This window comes from Elgaria multicarinata, chromosome 13 (assembly GCF_023053635.1).
Source record: "Elgaria multicarinata webbii isolate HBS135686 ecotype San Diego chromosome 13, rElgMul1.1.pri, whole genome shotgun sequence".
NCBI lineage: Eukaryota > Metazoa > Chordata > Lepidosauria > Squamata > Anguidae > Elgaria > Elgaria multicarinata.
Window position 1 is genome coordinate 21,205,805 of NC_086183.1, and position 18,366 is coordinate 21,224,170.

At 43.5% G+C, this 18,366-nt stretch overlaps 1 protein-coding gene and 1 long non-coding RNA gene across 3 annotated transcripts in view; both read right to left on the reverse strand.

Moving 5' to 3' along the window:
• DYRK1B (dual specificity tyrosine phosphorylation regulated kinase 1B) overlaps positions 1 to 16,887 on the reverse strand; it is a 29,370-nt gene extending 12,483 nt beyond the window's left edge. The window contains exon 1 of one of the 2 annotated variants that reach the window (XM_063139673.1): positions 16,689 to 16,887. Coding sequence is in view for 1 of the 2 variants with exons in the window: in XM_063139672.1 (XP_062995742.1) it covers positions 2,334 to 2,421 (88 nt within the window). In the remaining variant the exon portion in view is untranslated. Of the gene's footprint in view, positions 1 to 2,333; positions 2,610 to 16,688 lie in introns of those variants that run through there. The other variant, XM_063139672.1, reaches the window with a different exon arrangement.
• The window catches only part of LOC134408458 (uncharacterized), a 119,651-nt gene that overhangs the window by 81,605 nt on the left and 19,680 nt on the right, over positions 1 to 18,366 (reverse strand). The gene's annotated exons all lie outside the window — the stretch shown is intronic.

Genomic DNA, 18,366 nt, shown 5'->3' on the forward strand with positions numbered 1-18,366 from the left:
ATGAATCTTTGGAGCCTCCAAAATTGGTCTTGCAAGTTATATTCATAGAGCTTTTCTCTTAATTGTGCTTCTGGCCACTCTCCACCTGGGGAAATTTTGCCCTTTTGGAAATATAGGTATTGCTAGCCTAGACAGTGCTCATTTTGGACATATAATGCAATTTTATTACTACTGCTGGTGCCTCGGCAACCATCAGAACTACTAAGTGCTATTCTTAGATGTGGAAGGGACGTGTTAAGAGTGGCTGGAATGGGATAAAGCAGCAGACAGGCTGAGGGAGCTAACCGTTTCTATTCCTAGCTCTGCTACATTGAGGCACAAAACCCCAGAACCGACTTGGCAAGAAGGAGCACCTGCTTAAGGTCCCACTACATCAAATTCCTGGCAGCATAGCGCTTCTCTAACACCAAGCTGGCTGCAGCTGCATGTTTATTAGCAGGGCCAGTCAATTAATGAAAAGGGCTTTGAAGCTGTGCTCTTGTCCTGTATAGACAGACTAGTTCACTGAACATTTCTGAACACAGTACAAGGCTACTGGAGTCATACCCTTCAAGAGCTTGCTTAACTAAGGGGCTAAAAAGAGCCAGCACCTCTTCTCAACTGGAGGTGGGTACAAATGAAAACACTGTGGGATTTAATGTATATGTCACAATACAAGTCTTTACTCAAAAACAAGTTGTGGAAAATCCTTTGCAACTCGGCCCAACTCTAGGGTTACTCCTATGCCTCTTGTCACAATGAAGAATGACAGAATCTATCTTTAAATTATCTCCTGTTTTCTCAGGAATGACTTATCTTAATAAAAGGATGTCTTTATTAATAGAGAGAGCAATGCATGATCCATGCATGTGGGTTTGTTGTACGAAGTGTGGAATCTGGTATTCTGGGCAACTCAGATGCCATTGCTTAAAAGAGATTTTTAAGCACTTATAGATGGACAGCAAAGCTTGAAAGTCTGCACACACTATCAAATGAACTCTCTAATAGTCAGAGAATAGTGCCTTGCTTTGCACAGTTCCTGTGGCTCATATTTCCTCTTCTCCTGCCCCCCCAAAGCCACCAGTACTCTATTCCCCTCGTCTTTCATTCCTCAACCTTTGCCAAAACTTTTTAAATTTCTTGAAAACCCTGTGAAATCACAGAAGCAGAATTATGCAAATAGAAACACATTTGTACAATCTATTCTGAACACTTGAATGCCTTTCCCCAGAGCTTAAGTGCCTACACAGAATTAACAACGACAAAAACAGTTAAGTCCAGGGCACATTCTACTTTCAGGCCTAGCTTAACAAGTGTTTTATCATTAAGTTGCAGTTACAGATTTTTCATTAAAGTTTCAAATCTCACAGATATGATTTTGCTTTTAGCTCTTTAGGACTTTTGCATTTAGAAACAAAGGGCTATAGGTTAACTCAAAGTGCTTCCCTACTTTTCAGTAAAAGGAAGTATTCCTCCATCTTTGGAAAGATGGAGGATATGAGCTCATGCATTTAAACTGAAAGGGTTTTCCCCCTCCTGAATAACATTTTTCTTTCTCAGGAGGCCTGATTTGTACAACAATATGTTTTGGGTCAGAAAACACTGTAGCTATCTTAACCAGGCACATCCTGGAAGAGCATTTCCATCAGCTAGCAAGTAAGTAACAAAAATAATCAGCTATCTTGCAACTTCACAAAGATCACTGCTGGTTCCCTAGTGCCTAAAAGCAGTTCTGCAATCATGAGAATGTAGTGGTTCAAGGATCTCCAAAAAGCATATATGGAACACAAATGTCCCTCAAACACACATTCTCCCCACAAAGTGGTAATTACAAGCATGGCCCTTATGATGCACCCAGTGACTGTGCGTGTGTATGCTCACTATTAGAAACTCATTCCAACTCAGCTATGCTACTCTTAACTGGCATGTGGCTCATACAGCCCTGAAGACCTTGAGTCCCACTCTCACACCACTAAAGACAAAATGACCCCTCACATTCCAGGAAGCTACACCTCTTCATCTTCTTCAAGAAAAGCTCACTCTAGCCAAAATGCTAGACTTCTTGACTTTCTCCCCTACGGTGTTTTGAGATTCCACCATGCCCTTAAAGAATGTTCTCATATCACAAGAGACACAACCCCCCCTCCCACTTATGGAAATCTTAAAGAGAAAGACTTCCCTCTATGTAATAGTCCTTTAATGTCCTTCTCCCTTACATAATTGCAGACAGGCAGATGTTCCTCAAGTCCTCCTAAGAAGTTGTTGTTCTTCACTGCCATGGCCTCACAGCTTAGGACAAAGATCTCATTCAACGGCTAAGTAAAACTCTCCCATTTGTCACAAATAGCCCCTACCTGTGACCATCTTCCTGTTGTAGCAGGTCGAGGGGAGAAAGCCGGAAGGTTCCTGTCGAGCCCAATGTGTCTGCAATGTCAGCAGCATTGTAGGAGAAGGGTTTTGATGCTGTAGGGTATCACCATAGGAAAAGACCACTCCTATCCCACCACAAAGAGTCCGCTCAAGTCCACAGCCACACTTTTTGGATGATACTCGCCCAGGTTGTGCTCCTGAGAGAGCAGGTCTTAAAGTCACAGCAAGCTAACAAGAAAGCAGTGCTACACACAGCTGTCATTGCAGAGGCTATGGAAGGTCAGCGGGCGTGGAATGCTCTCTTGGCTGGATCAAAGCAAACAGCTGGTTACATGCCATGGCCAAGTGGAAACTGATCAGAGGAACAGCTGACAAAAGGTTTCTAAACGCAAGCCAGAGAAACCACTAAGGCGAGGGCTGAAACGTGCCAATTCCCAACTCCTCTTTTCTAACTAATGTTACCTCTAGGCCACCATTTGCCTCCTTGAACTTTCCCAAAGGAATTAATTCATTGGTCCTGGCTTTTCAAAATATGAATGGCTACTGAATGAGCTCTTTCTGTTAAATCCTTAGAGGCAACAGGAGTTTGGTGAAGACACTTAAAACAGTTTATAAAAGTAATCACTATTCTCTCCTGCCAAAATAAAGCATGCAGTTTCAATATATTTACAAACATGCACCCAATTTACTTCAACTCTATACTCAGGGGTGGAGGCACAATAATTCAGACCTTGGTTTTTTTTCCTAGCAAAACATACCCTGCCAACCAGCAATGGAGAAATGGTAGTGCCAGAAACTGCAGAAAGCACTTTGAGAAAGTGTGTGTGTGTGTGACTAAATAGAAATGTCCAATGGCTAATGACTTTCCAGATGAAAAATCAAGCATGGTTTCCTTCAGGCAAATAGTATTTTGCAATGGAACCCCCTCCTGCATTTTAAAATACCCCAATAAATTAATATTCAATTTAATTATTTGTTAGGTTTGTGTACCACTCAACTGGCAAATGCTCTCGGGGCAGTTTTACTATCATAAAATCATTAAAAAAAGGGGGGGGGCTGCTACTATGAGGATTTCTTCACACCAAAACTTCAGTTGCTATACATTTTCCTAATGAAACTGAGTCCTGACAGCAAGGTTTATAAATGCCTTAGATATGTTTCAAAGTTCATGCATTATCTGGAATGAAGTGCCGCTTAGGAAAGACCAATACAGAGGCAAAACAGAGTCATACTTGGAACAAAATAGACAAAATAAGAAAAATAGGCAAAGTAAACCTAATTCTTATCTCTTTTTGCATATAATTTTTAAAACTTTCTTCTAGTACAGAATTTTAGGGAATCTAGCATTTTTAACTACAGAATGTAAGACTGTGGCCAAATGGGGCTACTTAATTGTATTCTTCCAGCAAGCTCTTTTGTTTGTCTATATCAGTCTTTGAGTTTTGTATACTTTCCATGGTTGCTTCTATTTCAAGCCCCTGTTTGATCTTGCCTGGTCAATATTCAGCTTAGCTCACAAGAGCCTGGTTCAGACCTAACTCCAACACATAGTTTAGCATTATGTGAATGACCTTTTGCACTCATCTACAGTTCACCTTTCGCAACAAACAAGTTTGCTGTTACATCCAAACTGGCAAACTATCCTTTGGCTATGTCTGAAGGGTCAAAAACCAGAGAGGTTGATTATCTGTGAATACTTTGCACTGGAGTATCATTCTGCCAAGGAAAAGGAAGGCAATAAAGCATACTGAAAATTCCCCAGCAACTGAAAATTCAGTGCATCAGGTGTTGCATCTCCGTTCCACAAATGCAATCTTGAGAGTCTTGCAGTTTCACCAAGGCAGTGGCTCTACTCTTCCAGTTCTAGATTGTGATGTCTGATCAGTCTGTTTAGTGTTACCCAAATATGATGTGAAGTGCCCGCAGAGAGGTAAGGCTTCATTTGGCAGTGGCATACAACAAGTGTAAACTTTTATTGCAGAAATGCTGGCCTAACTGCCCCCACCAACTTATCTATGCCATGACATTTGAAGAACTGTCTGGTGCATGGTCCTTAATTCTAAAGGTGGTTGAAACTGTGCCTGGCCATCTTCTGGAATCTGGTTTGTTGGGCCCAGCATTGGGAAAACATGGTTCTTAACTACAATCTTTGCATGCATGATTAGGAATACCTTCTGGCCCCAAAAGTGGACCCCACCTCAAACTTGTGGGCTGGTGCCATTGTACCAAAGATTACCAGAACTCTTCCCAAAAACGCTTATATCAAAGGAGATCATGTCATAAATGTGACTGATGAAACTACTGAAATGTATGCAGGTGCAGACAAACCCACCACAGGAGATGGATACAGAAGCATATTACATTCTGCAGTTCAGCATGTATTCTGAAGATCAGCTTGCAGTTCAGGTTTTGTCTTCTTATATGAGAGATAAAACTGACAAAAAACTGTAGACTGTAGGAGGAAAAAGACAGCCTGGAGGCCTTCTTCCTAAAGCCATCTGCTCTCTTCTCAACTCTCTTAGCCTCACCCTGTTTTTGGTCCAGCCTCATCACAATTCCTATGGGATGAGTCTAGCTGAAAAGGCCCTTCTATGGGACAGGGAGTTTTTCAAGGCAGAGCCCACTGGCAGATGGTAAATGCATCCATACCTCCATATTCTGGTATCAGAGAAAAGCACTGCACAAATGTATGAAAGAATACTTTCAGCAATGCCACCAATTCATGTGGGGAAAGTGTTTAGAGCAGGTGGGTGGAAAAGAGCTCGTTTGAAATGTAGCATTGGTCATATGCACACTTTACCCTTTCCTTGGAAACCTCCAACAAATCAGATCCCATAACCTCCCCAGGAAGATTATTTCACTGCTGCATTGCTCCTACAGTCAGGCTGTTTTCCCCATGTTAAATGTAATTCAATAAACTTTTTACCAAACTTTCACTGAGATGGGCTAACAATGTCCCCCCTCCTTCTAGAATCTTTGAACACTGACAGAATGTCCCTCAGTCTTGCCCCCATGACTCATATTCCTATTCCTTTGATTTTCCCCTCATATGATTAGCATCCTAGCTTTCCAATGAGTTATTTCTAGCATGCCCAAACCTAGAATCCATAAGGAACACAGAATCCCAAAATAAAGTCCAACCAGGCCCAAACAAAATAATACAATTAATTCCTGGTATAATGCAAGTCTCCACTGTCCCCTGCTAGCATAACCTTGCTTATCCCCAATAAACCAGAGATGCTGAATGGCTGGTATATGTTACTTAATGCTTCAAAGCATTTTCAGAAACCAAAATAAAGTGAAACATTTCCCATGATTAATCCCAATGCTCCTCCAATTGTTTAAGGTCTGTTCTCTTACATGGGAGAAAGTGAAGTCTAGAAGGATAGCGTGTTTGACGGAGATAAATAAAGCGATGGAGACTTTTCGCTTTAAGTTTTTCTTCAACTTTGTTTTGCTGCTTTGACTTTCTGTTCAGGTTCTGGTGCCTTAAAGGATCTCATGGATCAGATCGGATCTTCAGTGCTCTATTTTAAGGAAGATTTGTGTTTTTCTCACCAGTTTCCACAATGTGCTATTTGTACCTTTGCTGAAGTAGTCTGAGTATTTGCCACAGCGCCTGATAGGATCTGGAGGAAGTGCTTCCAAGCCACAAGCATCCACTGGCTGTAACCACGGACGGAATACCTCTGCGGCATGGTATTAAGGGAAGCTCCAGCTGTGTAGCAAGGAAGGGTTTTAAGGGGGGGACAAGGTATCTGGAGGTACGAGCTTGTTCTTTGAGCTGTTCGTTCAAGTGTAAGCTCCCACTACCCCAGTTTAAAAAGCCACCACAAAGGCTCTGGTGGTCTCTAAGCAGCATTCCAGATCAATCTTGTATGTGATGAAATTCCTCCATTGCAACTCAATCTGAGGTGAGCTGAGCTGAGCTAGGAACTTGGAGAGGGCACAAAATCTCCATAATTGCCTGCTATATTCCAGTTATAAGTCAGAATAGTCACAGCTATTGGTCCTCAAGTCTCCCATTTGCTCTCTGGACCTTCAGTGTGCTGGTCCCCTTGACAATTTTTGGTATACTACAGAAGAAGGCTTGGAGAAGAACTCCAGACAACTCATGCAAGCGACCCAAAACTGCAAGGGAAGACAAGAAACCCTGGTGGAGGAGCTATGTTTCCACCATGACATTTTATAAGAAGCTTTCTTGTTGTAACAGATTCTCCCTGCCCTATGCAATCAACAGTATAGATAAGAAGAGGTGCCTGTATCCCTTTGGGAGGAAAGATGATGCCACCATCTTTTCTCACTAGTCAGAGAAGGAGAAATGCCTGCCCCCACCCCAAGTTCTCCATCCTTCTCCCCAAAGGACTACCAGTCCCAGTAGGAGAATCCTTGCTAGCTGCCCATTAGCTGAATTGAACTCCTGGGGCCTGTTCCTATGGCAGGCAGGCAGGCAGGCATGACGAGAGCAGTCTTGTCCAGGATCCTGGCACATACTGACGCCTGTCCTACACCTCTACAATTAGAGCACACTGGGCAAGTGGTCATTAAGATCTACATCTATGCTAAGCTTGGCCCTCTGTGTTGGTCCCCTCTCTGCTGCAATCCCAGAAGGGGGATGGGCAGAAGCCTAGTGGTATGCTGACTGAAAGGGAGGGGCTTCTATCATGCAGTCTGAGGCTGACCGGCAGAGATGTGTGCTAGAGCCAGATCTCTCAACTGGGCCTCCTCAGGGAGTGAGGAGGAAAGGAAATCACTGGTGCAGTTTTTGGAATCTGCCACAAACCGGGTTCATGCAACAAGGCAATTTCTTCCAATCGTCAGGAATCATAAAATGCATTACCGAAAGAGTGATTGCTTTAAAGACAGCAGCACAAAACAGTGGTCTGAGGGGACAAGAGGAAGTGAACGCCGAGACAAGCTAAACGATTGCAATGTACAGTAAACCGCTAAAGCCAAAAGAACCCCAACTTACAATTTCAGACTTTCATGGGCTGCCCCATGATTTCTGAACATGTCAGCATTGCCAGCTCTGCCGCTGCAATGGCTTCCGATGGAACTGTACAGTAACAACTGCCCGGTCTTTACACAAGGAGAATACACAACAAGCTTTTCGAGACTGCATGTGTCCCTCGCCAGAGCAGTTTCTTGCTGTGCAAAGGAGGGGGGGGGGAGAGAAGCAGATTGGGGAGGGGTCGGGAGGGGAAGCATGTTACTGGCTCTCTTTGCAGCAGAAAAAAAAAAATTAGCCAAGAAGCTGTATTTCCAAGCATGCAGGGCTACCTAGGGGAGTTTCATTCTGTCAGCCCACCCTGGCATTGTACGTCATTGGCACAGGGCCAAGCCTGCACTCCGCTTCCAGGCCACAGGCTACACATTAACCCTCTGCTTGGTCCCTGTTCTGCCCTGCAGATTTCCACCAGGCAGCAAATTCAATCCCCGCCTCTTCACTCGCTTCTGTGCAGTGGTGCCTCTGCCATGGCAACAAGCTTCTCATTGGAGAACAGGAGCTGCTGGGGAGCCAATGGGAAGCCAGGTGGTGTTGCTAGGTTCTCCGGGATGCAATGGGCTGATTATGCCCAAACAAAGCAAGAAAGAGGAGAAGGCGAGAGTCTCCAAAAATACCTCGGTAAAGAACTGGCTCTCCTTCCAGGAACAGGGGCTAGAAATAACCTGCAAAGGGAGACCCAGCAACAACAGGGCTCATGGTGTTGGCATGACGCCACAGCCACTCACCGCAGCCGTGATCTCTCCTGCTCGGTGACTCTCAGAGCCAGCTGGGTACAAAATTCTCCCCCTGTCCAGAATCCCAAGAGGCGCTTGAGTTGCATTTCATATCTATCTCCATCCTTCAGTGAAACAGGCGAGAGTCAAAGGCTGCCTGGCTTGGCCACAATGCCCTAGCTGTGCCTGTCTTCTCATGTGCCAGCCGCAGGGCATCCAGCACCCTTTGTGGCTCGCAGCCCCAGTTCTCCCAGATAAGAGGTTCAAGAGGCTTTCACAGAGCGAAGAAAAACGCATGGGTCTGAAGCAACTGGACTTTCAACCACAACTCATCTGTGTTACATGACTTAATAGTCAAGACGTACACTGCTATATGCCCCAGACTTGAGGTCCTAGCTAAAGGCCACAGCAGAGAACTGGGAGACTTTCCTTTAAGTCAAGGTCTGGACCAAGCCAGATTCATGCGTTCCAAGGCTTCATTTATTTGCCAGAACAGTTCTCCCCCACCCCCAATATCCATTCCTGTTAAAAGAATTATGGATTTGGAGACCCAACTCAAACCACAGGAGGTATGGAAAGGGCCCAAGAAGATCAGGCATACGCATCTGCAACTGTGCCTCTCGGAAATACCTGAAAACCTAAGACAACAAACAAAACACTAGCAGAAAATTCCAAGGGCGTATAGGCTTGTGTAGAAGGATGCCAAGTACTCACTTGCCTTTAGAGAAAGACACAGAAAGATGGATGTCATAATGTCACATACTGTAGGTTGTTACCAGCTTGGGAGCTTTTAGACTGCACCTTTACCTTTTGATTGGCAAGGTGTGTTCTTTAAAGAGAAATCTACTCCATACTCCACAGGAACTCTCCCCTCACTGCAACTTAACAATTAAAAGCATAAATCAGACGTAGCAATCAGACGAGAAATACAATAGCCATAACTTTACAACATTCAAGCCAACCCTATCCAGCATAGTTAAACTTACAGTAGAAACAAAATACTGTTGAAATTATTATGAATCACTCGTGTTGAACTAAATCTAAAGCCACGGGAATAGAGCATGCATTGCAGTTTCATATTAACATTGCGTGGAAAGAATTGAAAAGTAACTGCAATTGTCATGAAAATATATGGAATCTGAATAATACGCCAAGAGGAAAGGCAGGGCAAAATAAAACATGTTAAAAACCTGACATGTGACAGTGTCACAAACAACATATCAAGAGAGATCAGGGAAGACCAATGTGGAAGGATCAAAGTCAAGAAAACAAGGCTCCTTTGAGAAGTATGTCTCACTGATTTCACTTCCAAGTGTGCTTAAGATAGCAGCCTAATATTGAAATAGTAAGCACACTTACTTGGAAGCAAGTTTCCAAAAAGCCTGTGAGACATACTTCTGAGTAAGAGGTAGGATATACAGAGATGATTCAGGACACTGTCACACAGATTGCTGGGGAAGGTGATCATCACAGGCATAAATGAAAATACTTAAGCCCAGAATTATTGCCAGCTTTCCTGCTGAATGGTGTACATGGAAGCCTTACACATCAAGTGCTTAGAACATGGACTATGGCAGGAGAAAATCATGTAACTGTCTTGACAGTAATACAGATGATATGGATTAATTTACTAGCGATAGTTTGGTGGGAAAGATCCTGCCTCAGTGCGCAGACCTTGAGTAGACAAACCATTCAGGGTCAAACTGAAACCATGGTTTATCCTGACAAGAACTATCCTATGCGTGCCTCAGGCTTGTACGCCCCCAGCACAGCCGCAAGGAGGAAATTGGAAGCTTTTGCTTCCATTTTAGATTAAAAATAGTCTAGTGTTATGCCCAAACACTAGAGTGTGGTAAATCTTAATTATGGCTTGTTGAAAGTAATCAGCTTCATAACCCATAGTTTAAACTGCCTTTTTTTTACACAAACCACAGTTAAGATTAACCAGTTTGTCAGATTCGGACAGATTTGTCAGATTTGGTTAATCTAAAGTAGAAGCAAAAGCTTCCAAACTGTGGATGAGCTACAAGATAGAGGGAGAGCCTGCGAGCCCAAGGCTTGTGCAGGCTTGGCCCTGTTACAACAAGCCATGGTTTGTTGTGACGTCTGAATGCAGCAATGTTTTAATTGCCCAGGATACTAAGGGGGTACTCCATTCCCTAGTGTCCTCCTCCAGCCTTTGGCAGTTTTCAAGTTGATATTCTGAATTTGTCTAATCCTTTTTGACTTTGGTATATGACTGACTACTATTACGTTTGGTGCAAGTAAGCACTTCAAGCTTGTTCTATGGTAAAATGTGTGCTTGCCTGAAACTTGCTCAGAGCGATCCAGTTTTAGTATTATGTGAATGGGCAAACCTCATTCCATACTTGCATCTCTAATCCAGTTGCTATCTCTTTCTGAGCAGGAGGTTCTAATCTTGTTAGCCTTTGCTCATATAGAACTGTTCCGTATGTTGATCATTTCTGAGATATGAGGAGACCCGGGGTGCACAGAATACTCAAGATGGAGATGCATCAGTAAATTATATTGGGGCACTGTGCTATTTTCTGGATTCTTTTCTATTTTGTCCTAAAGTCATTAGTATTTTCTTCACCTTTCAGTCAGTTACAGAGCACTTAGTTGACATTTTTAGGGATGACCTTCAGGTCACTCCCAATTCCTTTACTTGATTCAGGATGACCAAAGACAAACAAAAAGGCAACCAAAACCTGAATTTGCAGACTGCTTTTGGAATACTGGAAATGGCCTACTTTATTATCTGAATTTCAAAGCCAATTATATAAACTCAATGTTCTTCCTATTAATACAAAGTTAAGCTCACTGTAATATTTGTTTTCCTATCAGTCTAAAATATTGTGAAATTAATTGTAAGCTACAATACTTTAAGTGATACATTGCTATGGATCATGAAAGTTATACTAGGATCCCAAGGCTTAGAAAACTGACAGCACAACCTTACATTCATCCTTTTCTTACATTAGGAAATTCCATTTCTCCTGTCTTTCCTGATTTCAGTCAGTGCTGAAAACGGGATGTGCTGGTAGGGTGAGAATAATTTGGTCTCCATCTACCCTGGTTTGGGATGCAAGATCTGAACTATTACAGAGGCCAGGCAGCAAAGAACACAAATTGATTGGAATTGTCTTCTAAACCCATTCATGTGCTGGAGTTCACTAAAGACAAGTCAAATAAGACCATCATCCTTTCCACTAATACTTCTATTCTTATAAGCAATTCCCCCCCTCAAATTAAGTTTCCTGCCCTTTTATAATACTTAACTGTGAAAAGACCAAGTGTAAAGAAATGATCAAAAGGAAACGTTTAATCAAAAGGTATGGGGGAAGACTCTACAGGCACATAATCAAAGTATTTGAGGATAGAAAGTTAGATGTGTGAAGGGCAGAAAGACTGAATTAATCTCAACCAGATTCAGAAGACTGGACAATTTCTGGGACAGGTGAGTTCTTCAACAAGGAGCACTGGTCAATGGCAACTTAAGTATGTATAGAAATATTTCATCTTATGTGATCATACCTGAATAATGTGGGCTACCAAATTTTAAGAGAAGGCTAGTCGTCCCCCCCCCCCCCCGGGCTTCTTATAAAAGATCCGTACTAACTATGTTTCATCTGATACCATCCAGTTTGTCAATTTTCTGGCTAAAAGACACCTCCACTACAATTCAGGATAGACAGAGTGATGCGAAAATATTCTGGTATCAAAGATTATTTGAGAAAAGTGTCAGAAGGTGATTTAGCCAAATATTAACTAGATGTAGATGACCGTAACACCATCACCTGGAAAGTCTAAAGGTGCAAATGCAGAAGCTATTTTCTGGGATCATATATGCTCCTAACCTTCCAGTATCTGTACTGTACCCCAACTGCTTTGTAGACTGCTGGTTAACAGAGACAGAAAAAGTAATATAGGATTCTTCCAAACCATAGTTTCTACTCATAACAAGTGTCTTTTTGTACTTCCAGCTTCTTCTTCAGACAGAGATGGATATGCTTTCTAGTGCGTCAAATGCCAAATGAGTTATTTATGCCTTGGCCAATTCACCATAGTATCCAACCTATTTATTACAAAATTGGCTCAAAACAGCTGAGAACAGAGTATCAACAAATGTACGCAAACCTTAACACTGACAACAACACTTCTTTCCTGCTTGTGGATTTTCTGCAACAACTCTTTTGTCAAATTAAAACAAAACTGAAGCAAGTCTTAAAACTATATTAGGATAATCATCCAATGAACAATTGTGTATTTACTAGCATCTCGGGGGGGAAAAATAGTCTACCTGACTACTAATGTAAAGCCTCTACCTGAGTTTTACATAAACTTTCCCAGAGTCTTAAGAGGTTCAGAAAACTATGGAACCGATTAGTTCTGTATCAGCACTGACAGCAATCATATTGATCTTATCCGTATTGCGCTTAACAGAAGGGAACTTTTTTTTTAATCAGACAAGCCATCTCTCAGTCTCAACTTTCAGAGGTCAAAGTTAAGAGTTGTGCATATACATGCTCTATTACAATTAAGGATTTTTGGGGGGAGTGAAAACATTAGGCACAGGTGCCCTCCAGTTCCTCATCTAAGTTATTTGTACTGTAGTATAGTGAACTGTCTAACTAGTCTTTAGCTACAGCAACTCCGCCACGTTCCATACAAATCTTTGAGGGTAACTGGTGTTTGATGGCTGTACCACGCTACTATGTTGCACTTATGTCCTGCTTGTGGGGTCTTGGTCGACAGCTGCTTGGCCACTGTGTGAACAGAATGCTGGACTAGATGGATCCTTGATCTGATCCAGTATGGCTTTTCTTATGTTCTTAGTTACACTTACAGACACTTTTGGTGGTATGCCTAAGCATACCATGATCTGGATCTTGAGTTAGTGTACAAATGACATCATCTTGTGATGGAGGAATGTGGTGGCCCTTTGGTCGTTTAGCTCTACGGTTCTATAAAATCATGGTTCTTGAACATCCGAAATAGCTTATTATACAAAGTTATTAATGCCTCTGCATCTATACTGAAAACACATAATCCAAGAATCACATTCACTGTTTTTGCAGTGAATTTTGTTGTTGTTCAGAGCAATTATGTACTTGGCTAAGATTACAATACCTTTCATTTTCTTCTTTACTGTCATTTCCGGGGGAGAACAAAATATTAATAGCTCCCAAGTACCTCACCTTCCACAACTCAGGCTTATGAAATCATCCAATTCCGTCACAAAATAACTTCCTGATTCTTATCTGTGCTGACTATGTTTAACAACACATTATCAACAAATGTCATGGTATCAGTAAAAAACACAGGAAGTCCCTCTAGCATGGTAACCTTTGCATGTCCTCTGTGGCAATTTCACTTTTGTCAGTGTAGAAAGGTAAACTGAACTTTTACCCAAAGTGTGAAAGATCCAGAACTGCAGAGAAAAAACAAGCAAGCCTACCAACATGGATAACTACTCCCCCTGCCCCACCCAGCACACACACACACACACTTTGGAAGAGAAATCTTGTATCTTGACATTCTGGGCACATGAGAAGAAGTGAAGCACCCATTATCTCACCCTCCTCAGCTGCAGAAATGACCAATCCCAGAATGCATTTTTATCCCAGGACTGTTATTGTATCCAAGAAGGAACTGAACTCCCTAACCCACCCACCCCTTCTAGACAACCGGAGTGTGCCACTTTTGATTCACTAGTCCTCTCCCAAAGGTTTCTAAGGATTTTTCTGGTCTCCATTCTCTTCTGGCTTCAAGATGGCAGCAGAGGTTGGCAAGACCATAATGCAGACTAGCAGAAAATCAGGCAAAGGCAGCACTTAAGTACTGCATATGCATTGAGGCCTTATGCTGCCTAGCAGGTGACCAAGTAGAATGAATGCACACAAGTGCAACCATTCTTAAAAGTATGCTCATACTTCTGGGATGAGCACACTCTTAAGAAATTATGAGTAACTGTAATTCAGTTAGTACAATATAATTCCCACCACAATACCATCTCCACAGTAGTGAAAGAAATAGCCAACTACTCCTCTTCTTCAGATCAGCATGTTTGAAAATGAACTGGGTGCTTGGTGCAGCCTCCACAAGAGATCAGAGACTGGGAACTGATATAAATCTAGACCAACTTCTAGCAAATCAGAAGCTCATTCCTATTTGTTCCAAAATGAACTGTCACTAGTGCAGGTGATCTGGGCCAAAACACAACCCAGATGAAGCCACGAGTATTCCAAATTCAATGCAGGTATTCATAGATTCAATGAGGGAACAGACTAATTATTTTAAAACAACAATGGCAATATATATATATGTGTGTATATATATATATATATATTCTTACAAAGAACCAGGAACAAGAGTTTGAGGACAAAAAAATGGTCAAAATTAGGGACTAAGAGAGAATTCCAAGGGTTGCATAAGACTTCACCTAAGCCTATCCCAACCTGACTTACAGTGAACAGGTCCAAGTCGGGCACAGCTGGGTATGCAAAGAATTCAACCTAATTTCAACATCAGCAACTACAATTTCTGAATCAACAAACATGTTTCTCTACTTCTATGGACCAATACATGGCTTTTCAGAAATCAACAACTAATGAACATACTAAATGCTATTTATTTATTCAAGAATGAACAAATCTGTAAATAGCAACAGGTACCAAGAATATGCATAGGCAAAACTGCTTTAGCAAACCAAAGAGAATCTCATTTTACATAGTTTACAGTTGGCAGGAACCAAGTTAGCTTATTACTTCTTTAAGAATTTGGGTCATAAAAGCAGCAATTCTAAAAGCAACTACCAGCCCAGGTTAGAGAATTAAATAAATATCTTCACAGAAAATAGGCAGAAGTATAGAGAAATGGTATTCCTCTAGAATTATTGTGAATCTAGAGCACAACCCTATGCTTACTCAAAACTAAGTTCCACTGTATTCTATGGTGTTTATTAAACTTTAATAGCATTTCATTGTTAGTTTTTGTATAGATGATAAGTTCCTGGAATTGGCACCATCCTGGGACAATGGTTTTATGGGCTATCTATATTGTTAACTTTTTTTTTAAAAGGCTTTTCCACTATCTGTACTTGCAATTCATAGTTGCTATAAATGATATCATTGCAATTTATTACTGAAATTATTTATGGTGGCATTTATAGTTTTACCATAAAGAACTGCAGAGTAAAAAGTGATAAGATTTTTAAAAAGAAAAGGAAACATGTTACGTTAGAATAATTAGCACAGAGACAAAGGTGGCAAATACTGTGGATTCATTTCAACTCACTCAGGTGGGGGAGAATGGAAAAGACAAGGTACATATTAAAATGAGGCAAGATCCAAGAGTGCACACCACAATATTTAAGTGGTCACAATGTGATTGAGGGGGGCAATAAATACACTTCCTTGATGTGGGGAACTCCCAAAAGGCTCAATCCACCTATTCAAATCAGTGGCAAAATTACCTCTGATCTTTAAGGTTCAGGATTACATAACACATATCTTCATTCAATGAGCATCCTATAAATAACTGCATGTCAAGACGTTTGCCTGCTTTATTGATTTGGGGGAAAGGGGGACTTTAGACCCTATCTGGCCCAAAGCTAGAAGGGCTAATTATCACCCTGACTGTACAAACGATGCTTACAGACTTGCATATGGAATTTTGTGTGTGTACGTGCAAAGCACCCTCATTCAACACACATATATGTGAAGTTGGCAGAACCTGTGTCCAGTGATTTTAAGCACAGAGCAGTCAGCTCCACCGAAAGACATTTGCACATCCCAAATGCCTAAGCGGTGCAAGGGGGTGGGGGTGGTAATGGAAGAAGAACCCCCGCCACCAATCCTGTGGTACCTTTCAAGGATTACTGGATTTATTGGAGCCTAAGCTGTAGCGGTATATTTAATATCAACTATTTAAAATAATATTAAAAATTTTAAAAATGGATTATTTACGAAGCCCCTCTGAAAAAGTGGGCCAAGGCCACAATAAAGCCGTTCCTCTTTGAAAAGGTACCACAAGGCTTTTTTTTTTTTTTTTTTTTGCGGCGGCTGGAAGAGAAGGGGGGGGGCTTTGCTGCAAAATACTACCACGGCTGTAAGGGGGGGGGGGGAGAGAGGGGGAGAAACGGTCCGTCCATGCACCAGCAGCAGCGCTCGAAGGAGGAGGATGTAGACTCAATAAGACGGGCCGGGCCTATGGAAAACGGCGAAGGTGGCTGCGCTGCGAGGGCAGAACTTTTGGGGGAAGGAAGTGGGAGAAAAGGCGGTGGCGGAGGAGAATCAGGGTGGGGTCGGGCCGGCGGGGAGGGGATAAGGGCGGGGCGGCACGAACGGGAGGGCGAGCGGGGTCCCGCCCGAGGCGAAGCCGGAGAGCCGGCCAGGGGCGGGGCCTGACGAGAGAGTCCGGCTCTCTGGGCGAATCTGCCCGCCGCAGCCGGGATGGGATGTGCAGGAAGGCGGGAAGGATTGGGACCGGAGGAAGAAGGCGCGACGGCGGCGCCTCCTCTCCCCCTCCCTCTCCCTGGGAAGGGCCCGGAGGCAGGCAGGCAGGCGGTCGGTCGGTCCGTCGGGTAGGGAGCGGCAGCCGGGCGGGTCTCTTACCTGAGGAGGCGGCTGCGGCCCGCGGCGTGTTTCAAAGCTCGGGCTGAGGAGGAGAAGCGCGCTGGGGGCGGGGCGCGGCAGGCGGGCGGGTTGCGCCCCCACCCCCAGCGCAAGGGGCGTACTCCGGCGGCTGCTCCGGCGCCGGGATTTCCCAGTAATGCAACAAAAAATGGCGACCACAACAAACCGCCTCCGCTGCCGCCGCCGAGCGCATGCGCCCCGCCGGCGTGGCCACGTGAGGCAGCGGGCCGGGAGGGCGAGCGGGGAGAGGAGGGGGGGGGAAGAGAGAGAGAGAGGAATGGACGCGCACCCTCTCGGAGAGCGCGTGCCTCTTCCTTTGCGCGGCTCCCTCCTGCCCCGGCCAGTCTGCGCATGCGCGGGAGTCTGCGGCCGGTCCGCCCGCGCGCGCGCGCAATCTCTCTCTCCCTCCCTCCCCCCTCGCGCCCCATTTTCAGAATGGCATCTACGAAACTCGACTGAACACAGAATGAGAGGGTGGAATTCTGGACTGTACCACTGTAGATAAGATGGGGGTGGTGGTGGAGGGAGGGAAAACCATCTAGGAGAAGGAGTGCATTAAGCTTTTCTCCCTGATGAGCTAGCTTACTACATGGGGGGAAATGTTAAAAATGAAACCTATACCCCACGGTGGTACAAGGCAATTCTGTAGTTCAAGGTTGGTACAAGGCAATTCTGTAGTTCAAGGTTAGAGCACCGTTGTTTGGCATCTAGAAGGTCCCAGATTCAATTTCTGGCAACCCCAGTGAAACGAATTAGGGAGCAGCTGACAACAAAGAGACCCCCCCACCCAAGACCGTTGGCTAGGGGCAACGTTGCACAGCAAGCCCCAAAGGTTAGACATCGGCCCCAGGACAAGGCAACTTTATGAAACCTTCCTCCTCACCCACTATTTGGTTGCAGTTCCTTCCAGCTTTAGCTTGCATGCTAAACTTTGCCCCCCCCCCCCATATTCATAGTAGGTTTTACACAATGCTTGTCCCATCAAGATGTAATAGAATGGGGTGGTGCTGATGTGTGTATTAAAACTATACTACCAAGGGAGGCTTACTTGACAACCAATTCAATAAAACAGGTGGGCAGAAGGTAGATCTGCAGATGGTTTGGACTTTAGCTCCAGAAGCCCCAGCCAGCATGGCCAATGGTCAGGAAGACCGTGAGCTGAAGCCCAAAACACCTGGGGATCTACGTTCTGCACATCCCTGCAATAAGAACTACCCTGGGACATCAACTTGAATTTCCAGTAGAGTTTACACCATTAGGTATCCCTACCCCAGTGACCACAGTTCATCCTTAATTTAAATGCAAAAAAGAGGTTACAGGGAAGGATATATTTCTGAAGTAAATGTAAAGAAACAAACAAAAGGGCAGAACAAACTCTGGTCACTTTGAACATTTCACTTAAAATGTATATTGCTTTAGAATACCTGTCATGGATAGGTTGTCTTTTCACATTCTGGAAGTGTCCAATTCTCTTGGGCTATTTTGGGGGAGATACCCCATTCATTTTTAAAATCTTTCAAATATCACCCTGTTTCTCAGTGGCTTGGCCTAGGCCACAATCCTGTTGACACTCACCAGCTGACACTGCTATGGGAAGTCCTGTTTACTCAATCCCAACAAGTTAAATGCAACTTAATTTCTCCTAAGGGTGTTTATG